This window comes from Eurosta solidaginis, chromosome 2, assembly GCF_040869045.1.
Source record: "Eurosta solidaginis isolate ZX-2024a chromosome 2, ASM4086904v1, whole genome shotgun sequence".
Lineage (NCBI taxonomy): Eukaryota > Metazoa > Arthropoda > Insecta > Diptera > Tephritidae > Eurosta > Eurosta solidaginis.
This window is the reverse complement of record NC_090320.1, coordinates 196,312,618-196,334,709: the sequence shown is the minus strand read 5'-3', so window position 1 is coordinate 196,334,709 and position 22,092 is coordinate 196,312,618. Positions and strand designations below refer to the sequence as shown.

Sequence of the window (22,092 nt, the reverse complement as noted above, 5' to 3'; positions counted from 1 at the left end):
ATAGTCTTGAATTACCCTGGAAGTAGGACATAAAAAAATCCTGAAATGAAACCGAAAACTACCCCGAAAGTACCTCGTACGACTTCCGAAATAGTCGAAAAGTGAAAATAAAAAAAATAGGCTCGAAATGTTGACCAGATAGTCTCATAATGATTCCGAGAAACTGTCCCAAAATAGTCTCGAATTGATGACGAAATAATTCAAAAACTATCTGTTAATAATCCCGAATTGAGTGCGAAATGGTACCAAATTTGATCCAATCTAGCTCCGAAACGATAGTTAAAGCAGTTCTAAAATTATATAGAGATAGTACCGAAACCAACACGTTATAGCTTCGAAATGGTCCCTATAATAGTCCTGTAGCGATCCCAAACCCGGAAACACCTCAAAATGAGTTCGAAAAAACCCGGAGATGAGTCCAAAAGCCTGGATCCTCTCGGTACGGGAATTGTCCCAAAATAATAAAAATGTCTGGAAATAGTACTGAAACCATCTTACAAAAAAAAAAAAACCTAAACTTTCCCTAATACAGTTCCGGAATTGATCTCCAAATTTCTACAAATTGTCGGTTGATAATTTTGAAGTGACTTAGACGACAACTAAACCAATTCAAAAATGATTCAGAGATAGTCCCGAAATCAACCCGTAAAGGTCGAAATGTTTCCCAACATAGTCCCATTATGATTCCAAAAACAAACCTGAAATATCGTCAAAATGAGCTCAAAAAAATCTGAAGATAGGCCAGAAAAAATCTGGAGATACCACCGAAATTGCCCAGTAATGAACGTGAATATAGTACCAAAATTATCACAAAATATATCCTGCACACAATCCCGAATTGGTTCCAAAAAAGTCTCGAAGTCGTCCCAAAAATTCCCAAAATGTATTTCGAAAATACATAAAAATAGTTTACAAATAATCCCAAAATCATTCCCGGTATAATCTGTAAATAATTTTATAATAGTCGGAAAACAATCCCAGTTTAAATTTGACTTAAACCCGAAGTGATACCCAGAACAACTCCGAAATTATTAAATTGTCCCAAAAACACCAGTATTTTGCCCCGAATGTGAACCACATAATCTTCAAAAATGTAAATTTATGTGTTTTTCGCGTAGGAGTTTACAATAAGCTTCTTAAACAATTAACAACCAAAACCAGGAATGTGTAAATGTTTTTGTCGACTTTAGACTTCCAATGAACTACAAACTTATATAACGCTCACGTTAATAGTGCCAAAAGTGCTTTAGATTTTTCGAAAAGCTACCTTCGATTACAACGAAGCAGGGCAGTAAATGTTAACATAAACTTTGTGTACAGAAGTGTCCTAACTATTCTCTTATTTTTTTTCCCTATGGCTGATGTTAATTATACAAGAAATCAATCATATTACATCTAAAGAAATATAGAATACACTACGCCAATATCATTTGTCATAAGCGTCATTATTCTTATTATTATTATAATTGTGATTATTTGTCTTTTTTCCATGTATACAATTTCCATATATTTCTTGCAGACGATTGCGCTGAAAATGAATTTAGATACACACACACCCACCTCACTATGGAAGGACAAAGCTGTCGTAGAGGCAAATATAGCCGTTTTACACTCCTATCAGAGTCAAAATATTACAATTGTCGATCATCATACAGCAAGCGAAAGTTTTATGAAGCACTTTGAGAATGAATCAAAATTACGGTAAGTTGATGAAATGAAACACCTTTTATTGGAGCATAGAAAATTAATCAGACTAACGATTTTCATTTGCTGATGCATGGGTGTTGATTAATTATGTAGTTCTGACAAAATATTCCACATATGAATGGCAACCGTAAATCGTATGAAGCACAAATATTATTTTTAACAATGGAATGTTCTAACACATTAGTTTTCACATTTCGGACAGACAGAACTTGACAAATGTTCATATTGTTGCAAGAATTGTATAAGAAAGAAGGTAGAGTTTGCCGGGCAAAATATATCATATAATACAAATTATTAATTAAATTAATTAAATACTGCGATGGAAGATTAGTAGTCATCGCGGGCCTCCGAAACATTAAAAAATAAAAATTAAATATTTCTTTCATTTTTAAAGGACTGTATAGCCTCAGCTAATAGCGACCCTGTCATAATATTGCTTCTAGCGTGCTACGAAAGTTTTAAATATACCCGACATGTCGCATTTCCCCAAGATATCGGAGACTTCACGTTAGCTTCAAAGCAGTCACTCAAGGTGGATTTCTACATACCATATTTTTCAACTTAGATGTCTTGAAACCACTAACCACCAAAGGGCTGCTCAATGTTACATTCGCAGAAATCAAACAGACGTCGTTCCGAATCCGGCCCTTTGTTTCAAAAGCCGTTCAAATCCAGTGCTATAGTTAAAGTTAACATTGCCGAGCAACCACAATATCTACAAAACCAATAAAAAAATTTACGTATTTTCCCTGGTAGCATTTGGCAAGAATTAAAGACACTCAAGCAACAGCACTACCACACTCTCTCTTATAACAAAATCCCTGAGCCTTATATGGGCGCCTTCTGGTGTGCCCCCAAAGTTTAGTATAGGACTTCGTGAAACGGGTGTCTCCCTAAACCAAATCTGGGCTAATAATATGAACACTTATAAATATATTTATCTTTAAAGTTCTTTTTTAAAATCATAGATGTCTAAAAAAAAAACTAGGGTACTATAAATTTTGTAAAAAATCCCAATATATACCTTGAAATTACACCAAGAGGAAATTCGAAGTTAATCACAAACCTCATAATTACAACGGAAATACTTTCTTTCAAATACCATGGTCCCAAGTAAACTCTACTAGAAAGTTCATCGGATTAGCGCCTTATTTTATTTTCTTGCTTTTTTCATTTTTTAATTGGAAATTGAGAATTGGTATAGCGTTGGGTAGTTTTGCCTGACGTACACGGCGTATACGTAACATTTTTCAAAGACAGCGCTGGGCGCTTAACTTACAAATGTTTGTTAACAAAAATTGTATAAATCACCTTGTCATGTACGCGGGCAGTGTGATGTTCTTATGTGAGGCTAATACCTAAAATTTATATCCAAGTTTAATAAAAATCTATATCGAAAGCACCATATATATACAACATATATAGGTTAGGTTAGGTTAGGTTCAAGGGGCTGCCGTCCACATCGGAGCGGCACTTAGGCCTTTATAGGCCCATTTTGAAACCACAACGGATTTGTTCCAACTCTCCTAATCAAACCACTTCGTTGAGTTTGTGAAACTAACTAAGCGTCGTGCATTGAAACGTTGCCTTTTTCTACCGAGCGCTGGATATTCGCAAAATAGATGCCTAATAGTTTCAGGATCTTCTTCGTTGCCGCAGATTCTACAATAATCATTAAATGGAGCGCCAATCCTTTCCGAATTTGGTCCAATACAAACGTGACCAGTGAGAAGCCTACAACTTAGGAAAGATCCCTCTTACGGAGGGTCAGAAGCTCTCGCAATCTCTCCTCATTCCTTTCCGGCCATGCGAGTTTTGCTGTGTGGCACCTATCATGATGTTTCCACCTGGCTCCGGCTTCCATCAGTAGATCCTCCTTTATCTTGAGCTTCCAGGTAGAGAGCGGCATGCCCAACCTCTTCCTGGATGGCGAAAGTGGAAGGGAGGTACCCTTGCAAGCTCATCCGCCATCTCATTATCTGGTATGCCCTTATGTCTCGGAACCCATACCAGATGCAGAGTACACTGTTCAGCCATCACATTAAGTGATCTACGATAGCCTGCTATAGTTTCAGAATTAGGTGTGACAGATTTCAGTGCTCCTTGACTGTCTGAGAAAATATAAATGTGCTTCTGAGAGACTGCCTTCTGCTTAAGGCAGTCCACAGCGTCTTGTATGGCCGCAAGCTCTGCCTGAAATATGCTACAGTGATCCGGAAGGCGAAACGATCTTTGTAGGTATGTCCAATCATTCCGAATAGACACCCGTCCGACCCTGTTATCCAGTTTAGATCCATCTGTGTAGATCTGAATGCTGTCAGTGGGCAAATCTGTGTTATTCACCCACTGTTCCCTCTCAGGGATTAATATCTCGTATCTCTTGTTAAAGTTGGTATGTGGTTTGCAGAAATCTGTCCATTCTGGTATGCGGAATCTGTCCAGAATTTCAATATGGTTGCAGTGAGACCATGTGGTAAATTTCCTCAGCCTAATTTCTGCACACGCTGCACATTTTATGCCTACTATATCTATGGGTAGTAGGTTCAGTATTACATTCATAGCCTCCGTTATGCATAGTAGTACAGATCTTTGCACCTTTTGAAGAGCAAGAACCGTCGAGAATTTATTTAGGGCGGGCCACCATACTGCCACCCCGTATAGCAATATTGGCCTAACTATAGCCGTGTATATCCAATGCACTATCATAGGGGACATACCCCATTTCCGTCCGATTGCCCCTTTACATGTGTAGACGTAAACCGTGGCCTTACGGATATGTTCCGTGGTGTTTTGTGTCCAGTTAAATTTCTTATAAAGTGTGAGCCCTAGATAGATGGCGGACCCATTCAACTTAAGCACTGTGTTTGCCAGCACCGGAGTTGAGATACGACATATATAAAGATGAAAACAACTAAAACTTGTTTCATTCATTGCTTTATTGAGTTTAAATTTTTGACAGCGCACGTACGCCGGTTAGTTGATAATATTGATTGAAAAAACTAACACTTGGGAAATTTTTGTGCCAACTACTTTTTAGTTTTTAATAATATTCTATAGTTGCCAATTTGTAAATAATGATATCGAAACAAGTCGTTCGATATCTCTCCCAATTTTTTTTGAACGTATTTTGGCAACTGAGACCAACCTACCGCTTTCCATGTTTGTCGTCATCGCCCGGCGGCGACGATAGAAATAAATATATTGTTACGAATATTAGCAACACTAAGGGGTATTGCCATCTCTAAGCCGATGCTAAACAGTGATTTGTATGCACATCAATAATTCAATCATTATGTCTACACATATGTCCATACGAGAAGCGGAGAAGCAACGCACAAACACATGCATATATCTTATCTAAGGTGCTCACAAGAGAGCGCAATAATTTGTGCAAATATTACTCGCGTGCATATGAGAAGCTATAAACATAGTTGTGGCTGGTGATTTTGTAGCTGATAACTAACTAATAAGTTCTGGAATGGAAAAACCTAGAAGTATGCAACGAGAAATCAAAAAGTATAAAAGGCCACGACAGTAAAGGCGCGAGAATTCAGTTTCATTTAAGCTATCAAATGGTATACAGGATTTGCACTAAATCGCCCAGCAGTTTCAGCAAGCAATCCAAAGGTAAAAACACCATCCTTTGACGGTTCTGTTCCTTTCCTGGTCTTTAAGCTACAGTTTGAGAAGACCGCAGCAGTGAACAACTGGAATGCTGAAGATAAAGTTGCAGCTCTATTCGTAGCATTGAAGGGGCCAGCAGCCGAAATCGTAAAGACGATTCCCGAAGGAGAGCGGAACAACTATGAAGCATTGATGGCCGCTGTCGAGAGACATTATGGAAGCGAGCATAGAAAACAGATATTCCAAATGGAGTTGCAAAACCGTTACCAAAAACAAATGAGACATTGCAGGAGTTTGCTTCGTATGTTGAAAGATTGGTTCGTCTTGCAAATGCGGACGCACCCGTGGAATACACTGAAAGGGTAAAGATTCAGAACTTTATATATGGCATACGGGACGTCGAAACAAAGCGAGCTACATACGCAAACCCAAAGCCAACATTCGTAGAAACGGTGTCACAAGCTCTGATTCAGGAAACAGCGTCGCTTGTGTGTAAGCCAGTTTTCAAAGCACGCCTTAATCCGATCCGACTTGGTCAACAGGAGAGTAAAACCGTTACCTGGAGCAAGGTTGCGTATTTTCACTGACAAGTATAACCAAGTCCAAGGAGAAGTGGTATGTGAGGTATTAATTGGAAATGTCATGGTTCTACACAAATTCATTGTGGCGGAGATTGTTGATGAAGTCATATTGGGAGTGGACTTCTTAGTTGACCATGACATCAGGATCGATATGCGGAGAAAAATTATGCGCTATAAGAACAAGGATATACCACTTAACCTTAGTTTGGAGAAAGGGTTCAGCAGTAATCGGGTACTGGGGAGAAGACTCGACAAAGACTACGAAATTCAAAGCATGGAACAAATGGGCCAAACAAATCAAAACCGAAGGTACCTGCGAGAGAAACACTGGCATTGACAAAACCTAATGGACGCACTAAAACGACTGAAAAAATGTTCCAGAAAAAATGAAAGGGTGGTTTCAAGCCAGCGCGCACTTCTGTTGGGAAACGTCGGAACGATACTGAGTATGTGAAGCCAATTCGTCAAGAGCAAGATCTACAAAGTAGTTCATTGGCCAAAAAACAGAGTGCGAGGGAACGATCAAGGATAATGAGTAGTAAGATGAAACAAAGGTACGATGAGAACAATAATTCGGAAGGTTTCTTGGAGGGAGATTTGGTACTGTTATACAACCCTCACCGGCGGAAAGGTGTTCCATCCAAGATTCGGTGCAGTTGGGAAGGCCCATACAAAGTTGTGAAGGAAGCCATTGATACCATCTACCGCATACGAACCATTGGGTAACCACGGAGTAGAAGAGTGGTACATTTGGAGATGCTGGCGGCGTTTAGATCGAGAGATTTGTCTGATCGGGACGAATATTAGTAACACTAAGGGATATTGCCATCTCTAAGCCGATGCTAAACAGTGATTTGTATGCAAATCAATAATTCAATCATTATGTCTACACACATGTCCATACGAGCAGCAGAGAACCAATGCACAAACACATACATATATCTTATCTAAGGTGCTCACAAGCGAGGGCAATAATTTGTGCAAGTATTACTCGCGTGCATATGAGAAGCTATAAACATAGTTGTGGCTGGTGATTTTGTAGCTGATAACTAACTAGTAAGTTCTGGAATGGAAAAGCCTAGAAATATGCAACGAGAAATCAAAAAGTATAAAAGGCCGCGACAGTAAAGTCGCGAGAATTCAGTTTCATTTAAGCTATCAATCAGTTTGATTTAAGCAATCTATTAGCTGCGGAGTATAAGTGTTACTGTGAATTACTTTAATAAAGGCCATTTTGCACTATTAAAGAGTGGAGTTATTTATTCAACAGTTTAGTGATTCGAACTTAGCAGAAGGTTGCAAATAAGAGGATTTGCAGTAAGTTCGTTACAGTATCATCGCAAAATGCTGTCGCGTAAATTTCGCCCTTCGCTTTTATTGTGTTCACCTTCATGTAATTACGGGGATTCTATTTTTGACGAGGCGAAGTTCGTCGTGTTTATTTCGCGGCGGCAGGGCATTGTGTTTACAGCTTTAATTCGTACTTTGCGATAACTGAAGCTCATTTTTAATGCGAAGAAAAGCCACTAGGCGTTCATGAGCTAAAATGAAAGAAAAAGTATGCCGATCAAGAACTTTCTTTGTTTACATTTATCAAGATTATCTTCATTTTCGTACTCATATTCGGTAATTAAAAAACCAAATAGCCGATCGTTAATTAAATGACCGATTTCCCATATAAGTTTTTCCCTTTGATAATCGGTACACATGAACAAATTATAGAGTTGTCAATTTTTTTCCTAAAGCTTAAGCCATCTCTAGGATGTCATTCCTAAATGAAAGAACGAAATAGAAGAGAATTAGCAAAAAACAAAAAAAAAAAAAAAAACAGAGTAAACCTAGGGATGACGTATATGTAAGCGGTTATGTATATACATGGTCTTTAATTTAAGAGTGAAAACTTTAAAATAAAAGTTTCAAATTTTGACTTTAAAATTTTACCGCTTGGTTTTGAATATGAGGGTCCCATCATGAAAGTCACGTTCAAAATCACGGAATTTTTTTCAATGTTTATTCAAGCAGCATCTCAGCGCAAATATTGCGAATGTAATTAATTATTTTTTTTACTTAAATCACTTCCGGCAGAAAACCTAAATTAATTTATATCTTTTGCTTCAGTAAAATTTATGTAATAACAATAATATTTAACTAGGCGCGATGTACCACCGAGTAAATTTAGGCCGATTATCTTTTCCTATTTGCAGGGCACAGCTATTTAATTTAAGCCAACAAAGTGGCGGGAGTTGGAGAGCAATGCGTGCTTAATTTCTCTTTTTAATTGGAACTAAAATCTATGTTTTCATATGGCTTTTATTGTGCCTATAAGTGAATGTACACCTATTATGCACCTACTGCATTTTCCATAATTTTTATCTAAAAAACTAAGATGGTGTAAGGGCGAGGTGGGTTTCAAGGGGTCGATAAGCGCAATAAATTGAATTATTATCCATTTTCATGAATTGTTTTTAAAGCATTGTGGATTATGAAAAGTCTGATATTAAAATAATACTGCTGTTAAATTTAAAGAAGTGTTTGCCAAAATACCTGACAGATAAATCATGGTAGACAATGAACATATGATAAGCAGACATTTTATTAATTTAAAGCGTACGATTTTAAATTATGACTCAATTATTCATTTGGAGAAATTTTTGTATTGCCGTTTTTCCAAACTGCAATAAGTAATTCGATGTAACTTTTTCTGAGCTTTGAACGTGGGAGCTTTAGGTATGGTAACCGCGCACACTACTACCATACCGCGGCAGTCGTGTAGTTAGTTTCAGGTATAGTAGTTAATTTTTAATTTTTTTTATTTTTAATGCAAACACATACACAAGCTCTCGTGACTTTGTATGTACATATGTGAAGTTAGTTTTCATTTATACTCATACATATGAAGGTATTTACGCATATTTTTATTTGACACCTTGCTTGATTATGCGACTATGATTCAATGGCATAAAACATGACAATGTGATTGCTTTGTTTTGTTTGTCATCACTTCGCTTTCCGTTTTACGGTTTTCCGTTTTGCCACATAAATTTTACCTCTTCCGTTCACTGAATTTATTTTCATGTTGTCGAGCTGCGAGTCCAGCAACAATATTGTGTATGTTTTCATTGTTTTAATTTTTGGAATTTTTGTTTACGTTGTTACTACTTTGTTTTGCATTCACGTTATTTGACATTTTATGGCAAAAGCTTTTATTGGTTTTGATTTAGGCACACGCGTTTGATATCATTGAAATCTGTTTCAAGCTTTATAACATTGTAAACGTAATCAATTGAATTAACTTTACATATACATTTTATTAGGATTACAAAAAGTTAATTGTGTGTTTCTTCAAGAGTCAAACTATTTTAGAGAACCTAGCCCCTTCACCACAATACCAAGAGAAAAAGCTTCACGTATTTTTATTTTTGATGTATTTGGCATTTTAAGTTACTTAAGTGGGCCAAAGACAAGTAAACAGGTTTTTACAAATATTTATTTATGCTGTTTCCCTACGCACTGGTTTATCAGTTTTCAAACCTCAATATTTTATTTCATTTTATTTTATTTTATTATACTCTATTCTTTTTTATTTATTTTTTGCTTATTCTTATCTTGTTTTATTTTTATGTTTATTTTATTTCATTTTATTTAAATTAATATTATAAAATTTTTTTATTTATATTAAGTTTACTGTTACTTAATTTAATTTAGTTTAATTTTTAATATTACTAAATTTAATTAAATTTTGTTTCGTATGTTGTTTTGATTTGCAAAATTTTATTTAATTTAGTTTAATTAAATTTTATTTAATTAATTTTAATTGATATTATTATATTATATTATATTTTATTTTATTTTGATAAATAATTTTGTAGGGCCAAGTATTTTAGTTAAAATTTTTGTTGTTTTATTTGGAGCTTGACAGTCAATGCAAAATATTGAAAAATAAAGACGTGCTGTGCGGTTTGACTTTTTTAAAAAAATGTATATGTTTGTTAATGTTATCTGTATATATGTATCTTTATATGTGCTCAACAACTAGACGAATTTAATGTCAATAATAATCCCGATGAAGGCGCGAATATGCGTCGAAACGCGTTGATTGAAATGGAAAAGTAGATTTTATTGAGATGAACCGGCCGAAAAGCTCCAAATAAAACAACAAAAATTTTAATTCTATTTTGTTTTACTTTTTTTATTTGGTTTCATTTTATTTTACCTGATGTTGTTTTATTTTATTGATATCCACATATACATGTAAACGGCAATAAACATCTCATATTATTCAGCCATATACACACACATTCGCAGAAGGGAATATTAGATGCAGAGATGTACACCCCAATAAATTGCGCATAAGCGCTCAGACGTTATTACACATACATGCACAAAAGACAGAAACAAGAAACAAATAAGCAACTATTTTTGACGGCTGTTTGCGAAAAGTCTAGACACTGGGAGATATAGGTGAATGAGGCGAACTGAGGGTATAAAAGAAGAACTTGGACTGCTAATCAACCAGTTTGATTTTAACACGCTTGAAGTGAAGGACGCGAGTAATTAAATCGTGAAGTATTACTACCATAGTAAAGTTGTAAATAATAGACTGGTTCGATTTATTAACCGATATCGCGCCATCGATTTTTCGATAGGATTTGGGCTCAGGAAAAAAAAGTTCCACTACGCATACCCAAAAAAATAATTTGCGAGCCTGCGAAATTTCATTTCTTTGACGTTTTTCGACTTTGATTTTTAAGGTTTTTTTCATGACCTACTAAAAAATTTTCATTTGATTGTAAAATTTTCATGTATATATAAACTATTTTTTTTTTCAAAAAAACTGTTATCGGCAACATTTTTAGCGGACATTTTTGGGTCGGAAGGGTATACATTTGAAATTTTTTTTAGTAGATCATGAAAAAAACCTTAAAAATCAAAGTCGAAAAAAGGTCAAAAAATGAAATTGCTCGAAAATTGTTTTTTTGGGTATGCGTAGTGGAACTTTTTTTCCTGAGCCCAAATCCTATCGAAAAATCGATGGCGCGATATCGGTTAACTTTCGCCCATACAAATCGACCCACCCTAGTAAATAAAGAACATTCTGCTATACTGAATATTTGAGCTTTTTATTCGATATTTCAACGGTTCGAACGACAACAGAAAGAGAGAATTTCCTAAAACTCGTTATAATATTTTTTTTAAATTTGTTTTATTCATTTTATTTATATTTTATTTTTTGTGTTTTATTTTATTTACCATTTGCTTACTTATATTTATATTTTCTTTATATTATTTTGTTTTATTTAATTTAGTTTAATTTAATTTAATTTAATTTAATTTAATTTAATTTTAATTTATATTATTTTATATTATTTTATTTTTTTATTTTATTTTATACTATTATATTTTTTATTTTCTTTTATCTTATTTTATTTAATTTAATTTCATTTTATTATTTAAGTTTATGTAATTTTATTAAAGTCAAATTTATTTTATATCATTTTATAGAATTTAATTTTGTTTTAGTTAAATTAATTTTAAGCATTTTAATTTATTTTATTTTATTTTATTTTATTTATTTTTTATTTTACTTAAATTTATTTGACTTTATTTTATTCGATTTTTGTTTATTTTAATTCAATTTTATTTTATGTAATTTTGGTTTTATTTTTCTGTGTGCCGATCTCGTTTATGATTACTTTAAATTTATAAAAATTTGAAGAATTTAAAAGAGCAATCCTTTTGAATTCTTTACATTTTTTAAAGGCTTAAAACTACACGCAGAAAAGCTTTTACTTTATGCATTGATTTTAGTCTCAATTTTCGCTCTTTAATAATTACCTGCAATTTCATATCCTTGGTAACTTTTCCTTTTTATTTTCCAGTTCTTTGCTGTTCATTCAGTGAAAAAATTGCAAAAAATTGTTTTCACAATGACTGCTATTCACATTTTTTTATTTTTACGGTGTACTCGATTATCGCTTCAACTGGCACAATCACAGGCCATGCCAATCCATGCGGATTGTGTTTATTTTCTTTGGAAAACCTCAACATATAACCAATTGCCCTGCTTGTAATACCAGCAATTTACAGCTTGTCCTTTTTATTGATATTATTTGTATGCCTTTATATATTTATGTAAATATGTGAGTATGTATTTGACTATATAATGCCGTAAAGATATTTCAGTCTTGTGGTATTTCATTGAATTTCATAGAGATTAACGCTGCAGCTTGTTTATTTTGTATTCGTAATATCCATTGCTCCATTTTTCTTTTTTCTCTTATTTTCCTTTTCACTGCATTACACTTTTTAAATACGTCAATATGTAAATATGTTTTTGGATTTTATTTTTTTTTTAGTAATGGCTGCCCAGCTGATTGGATTTGGATTGTGCCGCCAATGTCTGGTTCGATTACGCCTGTCTTCCATCAGGAAATGGCTTTGTATTATATGAAGCCATCATTCGATTATCAGGATCCAGCATGGCGCACTCACATATGGAAGAAGGGGCGAGGTGAGGGTAAAAGCAAGAAGCCGAGACGTAAATTTAATTTCAAACAAATTGCAAGGTAAGTAAGTGCGCCTTTAAATATGCTAGTAAAAGCACATAAATACTGACAGTATATTACATTAGTTAGTTGATAACATCGCACACTTAAATCAAAACAGCGATAAACTCGAAAAATCGCAATGTTCAGAAAACGCGAACGGCTGACTGCTTCACCCTTTTTGCGCATATGCAATTCTTATTTTTTACAAAGCTTTTTTTCGCTGACTAGTGGAAGTATAAGTAAATCGAATGTACAGTTCGGTAGGTATTCAACTGGGACAATGGAGATACTCAGAATCTCGAAATTTCAGATTTTTTAGTTAGCCTACTGTTGATCTAGGTGTGCGATATAATATAATCGTTTGCAAAATGAATATCCGCCTATTCATACATTTGAGAGTTTAAAACTCGTATAAAATTCTTGGAAATGGCTACAATGAAATCGAGATTGACGACATTTGCGGTGAAAGTGCTTACATATGCTTGGTTATATGGGTGTTCTTATATCAATATAAGGAAGGAAGTTGTGCATTGCGAAGGAAAAGTGGAAACAAAAACCGCCTTTTTGTTAGCTGTCGTTTGACATTGGTAATTGGTTGTATGTGTTGCGTACGCACATGTGTACCTTTAGGAAAAACCTACTGTGTTTAGAAATTTCAGCAGCGATTGTAGCTCAAAATCAAAGAAGTTTACAGTTGTATCTAAAAAAATAAAAATTGTGCGGTCCGTCAGCAGGTTTCAAGCCGTAGTGCTCGGTTCTACCCACTGAGCTAAAATATTTGTACAACAAAATGGTGTGAAAGAGATTTCATGACTTGCAGCACTTTTTATACTCAGTTGAGCAGAGCTCACAGAGTATATTAACTTTGATTGGATAACGGTTGGTTGTACAGGTATAAAGGAATCGAAATAGATATAGACTTCCATATATCAAAATCATCAAGATGGAAAAAAATTGATTGAGCCATGTCCGTCCGTCCGTTACACGATAACTTGAGTAAATTTTGAGGTATCTTGATGAAATTTGATATGTAGGTTCCTGAGCTCTCATCTCAAATCGCTATTTAAAATGAACGATATCGGACTATAATCACGCCCACTTTTTCAATATCGAGAATTTCGAAAAACCGAAAAAGTGCAATAAGACATTACCAAAGACGGATAAAGCGATGAAACTTGGTAGGTGAGTTGAACATATGACGCAGAATAAAAAATTAGTAAAACTTTTGGACAATGGGAGTAGCACCGCCCAGTTTTAAAAGAAGGTAATTTAAAAGTTTCGCAAGCAGTAATTTGGCAGGAACGTTATTCCTATTACTATATCTATGCTTAATAAAAATTAGCAAAATCGGAGAACGACCACGCCCACTTTAAAAAAATTTTTTTTAAAGTCAAATTTTAACAAAAAATTTAATATCTTTACAGTATATAAGTAAATTATGTCAACATTCAGCTCCAGTAATGATATTATGAAACAAAATACAAAAATAAAAGAAAATTTCAAAATGGGCGTGGCTCCGCCCTTTTTCATTTAATTTGTCTAGGATGCTTTTAATGCCATAAGTCGAACAAAAATTAACCAATCCTTGTGAAATTTGGTAGGGGCTTAGATTCTAGGACAATAACTTATTTCTGTGAAAAAGGACGAAATCGGTTGAAGCAACGCCGCGTTTTTATACACAGTCGACCGTCTGTCCTTCCGCTCGGCCGATAACAGGATAACTAGAGCAAAAATCGATATATCTTTACAAACCTCAGTTCCCTTATTTATCTGAACGCACTTTGTATTGTTATAAAAAATGGCCGAAATCCGACTATGACCACGCCCATTTTTTCGATATCGAAAATTACGAAAAATGAAAATAATGCCATAATTATATACCAAATACGAAAAAAGGGATGAAACATGGTAATTGGATTGGTTTATTGCCGCAAAATATAACTTTAGAAAAAAACTTTGTAAAATGGGTGTGACACCTACCATATTAAGTAGAATGAAATGAAAAAGTTCTGCAGGGCGAAATAAAAACCCTTGAAATCTTGGCAGGAATACTGTTCGTAGTATTACATATATATATAAATTAGCGTGATGGTGTTAGATTAGATGGTGTTCTGGGTCACCCTGGTCCACATTTAGGTCGATATCTGGAAAACGCCTTCACATATACAACTACCACCACTCCCTTTTAAAACCCTCATCAATACCTTTCATTTGATACCCATATCGTACAAACAAATTCTAGGGTCACCCCTGGTCCACCTTTATGGCGATATCTCGAAACGGCGTCCACCTATGGAACTAAGAATTACTCCCTTTTAAATACTCATTAACACCTTTAATTTGATACCCATATCGTAAGACGGTGAGTATTTTAAAAGCGAGTGGGCCTTAGTTCTATAGGAGGACACCGTTTCGAGATATCGCCATAAAGGTGGGCCAGGGGTGACTCTAGAATTCGTTCGTGCAATATGGGTATCAAGCGAAAGGAGTTAATGGGTATTTTAAAAGGGAGTGGCCCTTAGTTCTATAAGTGGACGCCTTTTCGAGGTATCGCAATAAAGGTGGACCAGGGGTGACCCTAGAATTTGTTTGTACGATATGGGTATCAAAAGAAAGGTGTTAATAAGTATTTTTAAAAGGGAGTGGGCCTTCGTTCTATAGGTGTTCGCCTTTTCGAGATATCGCCATAAAGGTGGACCAGGGGTGACTCTAGAATGAGTTTGTACGATATGGGTATCAAATTAAAGGTATTAATGGGAGTTTTAAAAGGTAGTGGTGTGAAGGCGTTTTCCAGATATCGACCAAAATGTGGGCCAGGGTGACCCAGAACATCATCTGTTGGATACCGCTAATTTATTTATATATGTAATACCTGCCAAGATTTTAAGGGTTTTTTATTTCGCCCTGCAGAACTTTTCATTTTCTTCTACTTACTATGGTAGGTGTCACAGCCATTTTATAAAGTTTTTTCTAAAGTTATATTTCGCGTCAATAAAACAATCCAATTACCTTACCATGTTTCATCCCTTTTTTCGTATTTGGTATAGAATTATGGCATTTTTTCATTTTTCGTAATTTTCGATATCGAAAAAGTGGGCGTGGTCATAGTCGGATTTCGTTCATTTTTCATACCAAGATAAAGTGAGTTCAAGTAAGCACGTGAACTAAGTTCAGTAAAGATATGTCGATTTTTGCTCAAGTTATCGTGTTAAAGGCCATGCGGAAGGACAGACGGACGACTGTGTATAAAAACTGGGCGTGGCATTAACCGATTTCGCCCATTTTCACAGAAAACAGTTAACGTCATAAAATCTATGCCCCTACCAAATTTCAAAAGGATTGCTATATTTTTGTTCGATTTATGGCGTTAAAAGTATCCTAGACAAATAAAATGAAAAAGGGCGGAGCCACGCCCATTTTGAAATTTTCTGTTATTTTTGTATTTTGTTGCACCATATCATTATTGGAGTTGAATGTTGACATAATTTACTTATATACTGTAAAGATATTAAATTTTTTGTTAAAATTTTACTTAAAAAAAAATTTTTTTTAAAAGTGGGCGTGGTCCTTCTCCGATTTTGCTAATTTTTATTAAGCGTACATATAGTAATAGGAGTAACGTTTCTGCCAAATTTCATAATGATATCTTCAACGATTGCCAAATTACAGCTTGGAAAATTTTAAAATTACCTTCTTTTAAAAGTGCGCGGTGCCACGCCCATTGTCCAAAATTTTACTAATTTTCTATTCTGCGTCACAATTTCAACTCACCTACCAAGTTTCGTCGCTTTAGCTGTCTTTTGTAATGAATTATCGCACTTTTTCGGTTTTTCGAAATTTTCGATATCGAAAAAGTGGACGTGGTTATAGTCCGATATCGTTCATTTTAAACAGCGATCTGAGATGAGTGCTCAGAAACCTACGTACCAAATTTCATCAAGATACCTCAAAATTTACTCAAGTTATCGTGTTAACGGACGGACGGACGGACGGACATGGCTCAATCAAATTTTTTTTCGATCCTGATTATTTTGATATATGGAAGTCTATATCTATCTCGATTCCTTTATATATGTACAACCAACCGTTATCCAATCAAACTTAATATACTCTGTGAGCTCTGCCCAACTGAGTATAAACAAGTAAGGAAGGCTAAGTTCGGGTGTAACCGAACATTACATACTCAGTTGAGAGCTATGGAGACAAAATAAGGAAAATCACCATGCAGGAAAATGAACCTAGGGTAACCCTGGAATGTGGTTGTATGACATGTGTATCAAATGGAAGGTATTAAAGAGTATTTTAAGAGAGAGTAGGCCATAGTTCTATGGATGGACGCCATTTAGGGATATCGCCATAAAGGTGGACCAGGGCTGACTCTAGAATGTGTTTGTACGATATGGGTATCAAATGAAAGGTGATAATGAGTATTTTGAAAAGGAGTGATCCTTAGTTCCCTAGGTGGACGCCGTTTCGAGATATCGCCATAAAGGTGGACCAGGGGTGTCTCTAGTTGTACGATATGGGAATCAAATGAAAGGTGTTACTGAGCGTTTTAAGAGGGAGTGGGCATTAGGTCTATAGGTGGACGCCTTTTCGAAATGTCGCCATTAGGGTGGGCCAGGGGTGACTCTAGAATGTGTTTGTACGATATGGGAAACGAAAGGTGTTACTGAGCATTTTAAGAGGGAGTGGGCATTAGGTCCATAGGTGGACGCCTTTTCGAGATATCGCCATTAGGGTGGACCAGGGGTGACTCTGGAATGTGTTTGTACGATATGGGTATCAAATGAAAGGTGGTAATGAGTATTTTAAAAGGGAGTAATCCTTAGTTCTATAGGTGGACGCCTTTTCGAGATATCGCCATAAAGGTGGACCAAGGGTGACTCTAGAATGTTTGTACGATATGGGTATCAAACGAAAGGTGTTACTGAGCATTTTAAGAGGGAGTGAGCATTAGGTCTATAGGTGGACGCCTTTTCGAAATGTCGCCATTAGGGTGGGCCAGGGGTGACTCTAGAATGTGTTTGTACGATATGGGAAACGAAAGGTGTTACTGAGCATTTTAAGAGGGAGTGGGCATTAGGTCCATAGGTGGACGCCTTTTCGAGATATCGCCATTAGGGTGGGCCAGGGGTGACTCTAGAATGTGTTTGTACGATATGGGAAACGAAAGGTGTTACTGAGCATTTTAAGAGGGAGTGGGCATTAGGTCCATAGGTGGACGCCTTTTCGAGATATCGCCATTAGGGTGGGCCAGGGGTGACTCTGGAATGTGTTTGTACGATATGGGTATCAAATGAAAGGTGGTAATGAGTATTTTAAAAGGGAGTAATCCTTAGTTCTATAGGTGGACGCCTTTTCGAGATATCGCCATTAGGGTGGGCCAGGGGTGACTCTAGAATGTTTGTACGATATGGGTATCAAAGGAAAGGTGTTACTGAGCATTTTAAGAGGGAGTGGACATTAGGTCTATAGGTGGACGCCTTTTCGAGATATCGCCATTAGGGTGGGCCAGGGGTGACTCTAGAATGTTTTTACGATATGTGTATCAAACGAAAGGTGTTACTGAGCATTTTAAGAGGGAGTGGGCTTTAGGTCTATAGGTGCATGCCTTTTCGAGATATCGCCATTAGGGTGGGCCAGGGTTGACTCTAGAATGTGTTTGTACGATATGGATATCAAATTAAAGGTATTAATGAGGGTTTTAAAAGCGAGTGGCCCTTAGATGTATATGTGAAGGCGTTCTCGCGATATCGACCAAATGTGGATCAGGTGATCCAGAAAATCATCTGTCGGGTACTGCTAATTTATTTATATATTCAATAACACTAACGGTATTCCTGCCAAGATTCCAAGGGCTGTTGATTTCGCCTTGTAGAACTTTTTCATTTTCTTCTACTTAATATGGTAGGTGTCACACCCATTTTACAAAGTTTTTTCCAAAGTTATATTTTGCGTCAATAAACCAATCCAGTTACCATGTTTCATCCCTTTTTTCGTATTTGGTATAGAATTATGGCATTTTTTTAATTTTTCGTAATTTTCGATATCGATAAAGTGGGCGTGGTTATGGTCGGATTTCGGCCATTTTTTACACCAAGATAAAGTGAGTTCAGATAAGTACGTGGGCTAAGTTTAGTAAAGATATATCGGTTTTTGCTCAAGTAATTGTGTTAACGGCCGAGCTGAAGGACAGACGGTGGGCTGTGTATAAAAACTGGGCGTGGCTTCCACCGATTTCGCCCATTTTCACAGAGAACAGTTAACGTCATAGAATCTATGCTCCTACCAAATTTCAAAAGGATTGGTAAATTTTTGTTCGACTTATGGCATTAAAAGTATTCTAGACACACTAAATGAAAATGGGCGGAGCCACGCCCATTTTGAAATTTTCTTTTATTTTTGTATTTTGTTGCATCATATCATTACTGGAGTTGAATTTTGACTTAATTTACTTATATACAGTAAAGATATTAAATTTTTTGTTAAAATTTGAATTAAAAAAAATTTTTTTTTAAAAAGTGGGCGTGTTCTTCATCCAATTTTGCTAATTTTTATTTAGCACATATATAGTAATAGTAGTAACGTTCCTGCCAAATTTCATCATGATATCTTCAACGACTGCCAAATTACAGCTTGCAAAACTTTTAAATTACCTTCTTGTAAAAGTGGGCGGTGCCACGCCCATTCTCCAAAATCTTACTAATTTTCTATTCTGCGTCATAACGTTAACCCATCTACCAAGTTTCATCGCTTTAACCGCCTTTGGCAATGAATTATCGCATTTTTTCTGTTTTTCGAAATTTTCGATATCGAAAAAGTGGGCGTGGTTATAGTCCGATATCGTTCATTTTAAATAGCGATCTGAGATGAGTGCTCAGGAACCTACATACCAAATTTCATCAAGATAGCTCAAAATTTACTCAAGTTATCGTGTTAACGGACGGACGGACGGACGGACGGACGGACGGACGGACGGACGGACGGACATGGCTCAATCAAATTTTTTTTGGATCCTGATTATTTTGATATATGGAAGTCTATATCTATCTCGATTCCTTTATATATGTACAACCAACCGTTATCCAATCAAACTTAATATACTCTGTGAGCTCTGCTCAACTGAGTATAAAAAATAGTAAACAACATACAAAAGCGCTAAAAAAAACGTACGACATCTAACAACAGGTGAGGGAAGCTGTATTCAAGTGGCAAATCTAAAAACATAGTTTGGGCAAAGATTATCGAAAATAAAGATGTTGCAGGGACGAAAAATCGTGTGAAGCAAGCTTCACAAAATTCTAGTAGGTCACATTCACCACTTACCACAGCAGAATTTGTTAAACTACCACTGTCTGTATTTGTTATTTATCAATTATTTGTACCCTTTTTATTCAGCTAATGTATCCAGAATTTTAACTTTTACTCTCTAAAACTCCAATCAGTGTATTTCTGTGCTTAAATTATGTTAAAAATTGTGTTAAAGTTTTTGGTGTGGTGAAAGTGACCTACTAGAATTTTGTTACGCTCCGCTGCTTTCCACCGAAGTTTGCACCTGCAACATCTTTATTTTCGATAATCTTTGCCCGTACTCAGCGTATCAGCAGGCGTTTGTGTGAAAGTGTGCTTGGCGATGTTTGCAGCGCGCCGACTGCGGTAATGGCAGCACAGCAGATAGCTTTTGCAAATTACTAACCACCTAAATACTCCACTCTCCCAAACCAAAGATTATCGAAAATAAAGATGTTGCAGGCGCAAACTTCGGTGGAAAGCAGCGGAGCGAAACAAAATTCTAGTAGGTCACTTTCACCACACCAAAAACTTTAACACAATTTTTAACATAATTTAAGCACAGAAATACACTGATTGGAGTTTTAGAGAGTAAAAGTTAAAATTCTGAATACATTAGCTGAATAAAAAGTGTACAAATAATTGTTAAATAACAACTACAGACAGTGGTAGTTTAACAAATTCTGCTGTGGTAAGTGGTGAATGTGACCTACTAGAATTTTGTGAAGCTTGCTTCACACGATTTTTCGTCCCTGTAACATCTTTATTTTCGATAATATTTGGTACGGGTGAGAACATCAACAACCTGTCAAGCCGCTTTGTTGCTATACTGTCGCTACTAATTTAGCTCTTTGTTTTGTGTTTTTGACTTTTCTTTGCTATCATTAACTTAGAGCGAAAAATTAGCGCCCGATAAGCACTGAATTTGTTTACAAAGATGCATTATAGAAAGGGCAAGTGGATCACATAAAGGAGTGAAAAGTGTCAGCCAAAAACAGGGCTGCCATCACGGTAGAAAAATATATATTTATACATATTTTTTAGTTTATTTTTTGAAACCAGTCTTGCAAATATTTAAAGTTGTGTATCACAAAGTTGCCATGTAAAGTTGCATATCTTTTACATTTTCTTAGAAAGATATACATTTACAATGCCAGCAGAGTGCAAAGAATGTACTGCGAAACTGCTTCAGGTAGATGACAAAGTAGCATGCTCTGGTGGGTGTGGCTATAGTTTCTGCTGGAAATGCAGTAATATTAAAAGAAAAGAAAAAAAGATAATAGAAGATAATATGAACATAAAATGGTTCTGTAATGTATGTGCATTATCGGATACCAATACAAAATTTGTTGAAATCAAACATTTGATAAATAAATGTGAAGAAACAAAAATGAAAGCTGTTGATATTAAACAGATATTTTGTAATAAATTCTCCCAGATTAAAAGTAGCATTATTACGGACTTCAACTCCCTTTAGAGCATAAGATAGAAGTAAAATTGATTGCAATGAAGAATGAGATAGTAAAAGATTTATCTAATGAATTAAAAAATAGCAATGAATTGCTTAAAGATTTACGCGTAGCAAATAATCAGCCAGAGAAACTATCTTATGCCCAGGTCGCTTCAGTAAATGAGAATAAAATTGTTATTAAACCGAAAAAGAAGGGCAAAAAAGCTAAGGAAACCAAGGAAGCTCTAAAAAAGTTGTCGAAGGCCTTGTTAAAAATGTTAAAGAAGTAAATAGTGGTGCCATTATTGTAGAATGTAAAAATAAAGACGCCTGTGAAAAAGTCCAGCTAAAGGTAAGAGAAGGTATTGGAAACGATTACGAAGCAGAGAAAACAAAAAATAAGGATGAAATAAAAAAGAAAATAAAAATTGTTGGTTTAACTGAAAAAGTTAGCAATGAGCGTTTGGTAGAATGCTTAACTAAGCAAAATTACTCATGTAACGGAAAGGATTTTAAACTGTATGAAAATACCAATCGTAGAGAAATAAGCTACATTGCGTTAGTGGAAACAGATGCAGTAATATTTGATAATGTGTTGCAACAAAAGAAACTATATATAGAGTGGGATACTTGCGTCGCTTACGAGCATATAAGTGTTTTGAGGTGTTTTAAATGTCTGGGATATAAGCACAAAGCAGCTGAGTGCACGAATAAAGTAGCTTGCAGCAAATGTGCTGGACCCCATGATAGCAAAGAGTGCAAATATAACATTGTTAAATGTGTAAACTGTAGCGAACTTGTTCAAAAAAAGTTATTGACGTCGATGTTAGCCATTACGCTTTCAGCAAAGATTGTCCTGCGTATAAAAAATATTCGCAGCCAAGAAATA

General features: G+C 35.5%; 1 protein-coding gene across 3 annotated transcripts in view; it reads left to right on the top strand.

Annotated features, from left to right (window-relative positions):
- The window catches only part of LOC137240473 (nitric oxide synthase-like), a 336,236-nt gene that overhangs the window by 219,292 nt on the left and 94,852 nt on the right, over positions 1 to 22,092 (top strand). For all 3 annotated transcript variants that reach the window (XM_067766786.1, XM_067766785.1, XM_067766787.1), the window contains exons 9-10: positions 1,520 to 1,701; positions 12,269 to 12,478. In XM_067766786.1, coding sequence (XP_067622887.1) covers positions 1,520 to 1,701; positions 12,269 to 12,478 — 392 coding nt within the window. The remainder of the gene's footprint in view (positions 1 to 1,519; positions 1,702 to 12,268; positions 12,479 to 22,092) is intronic.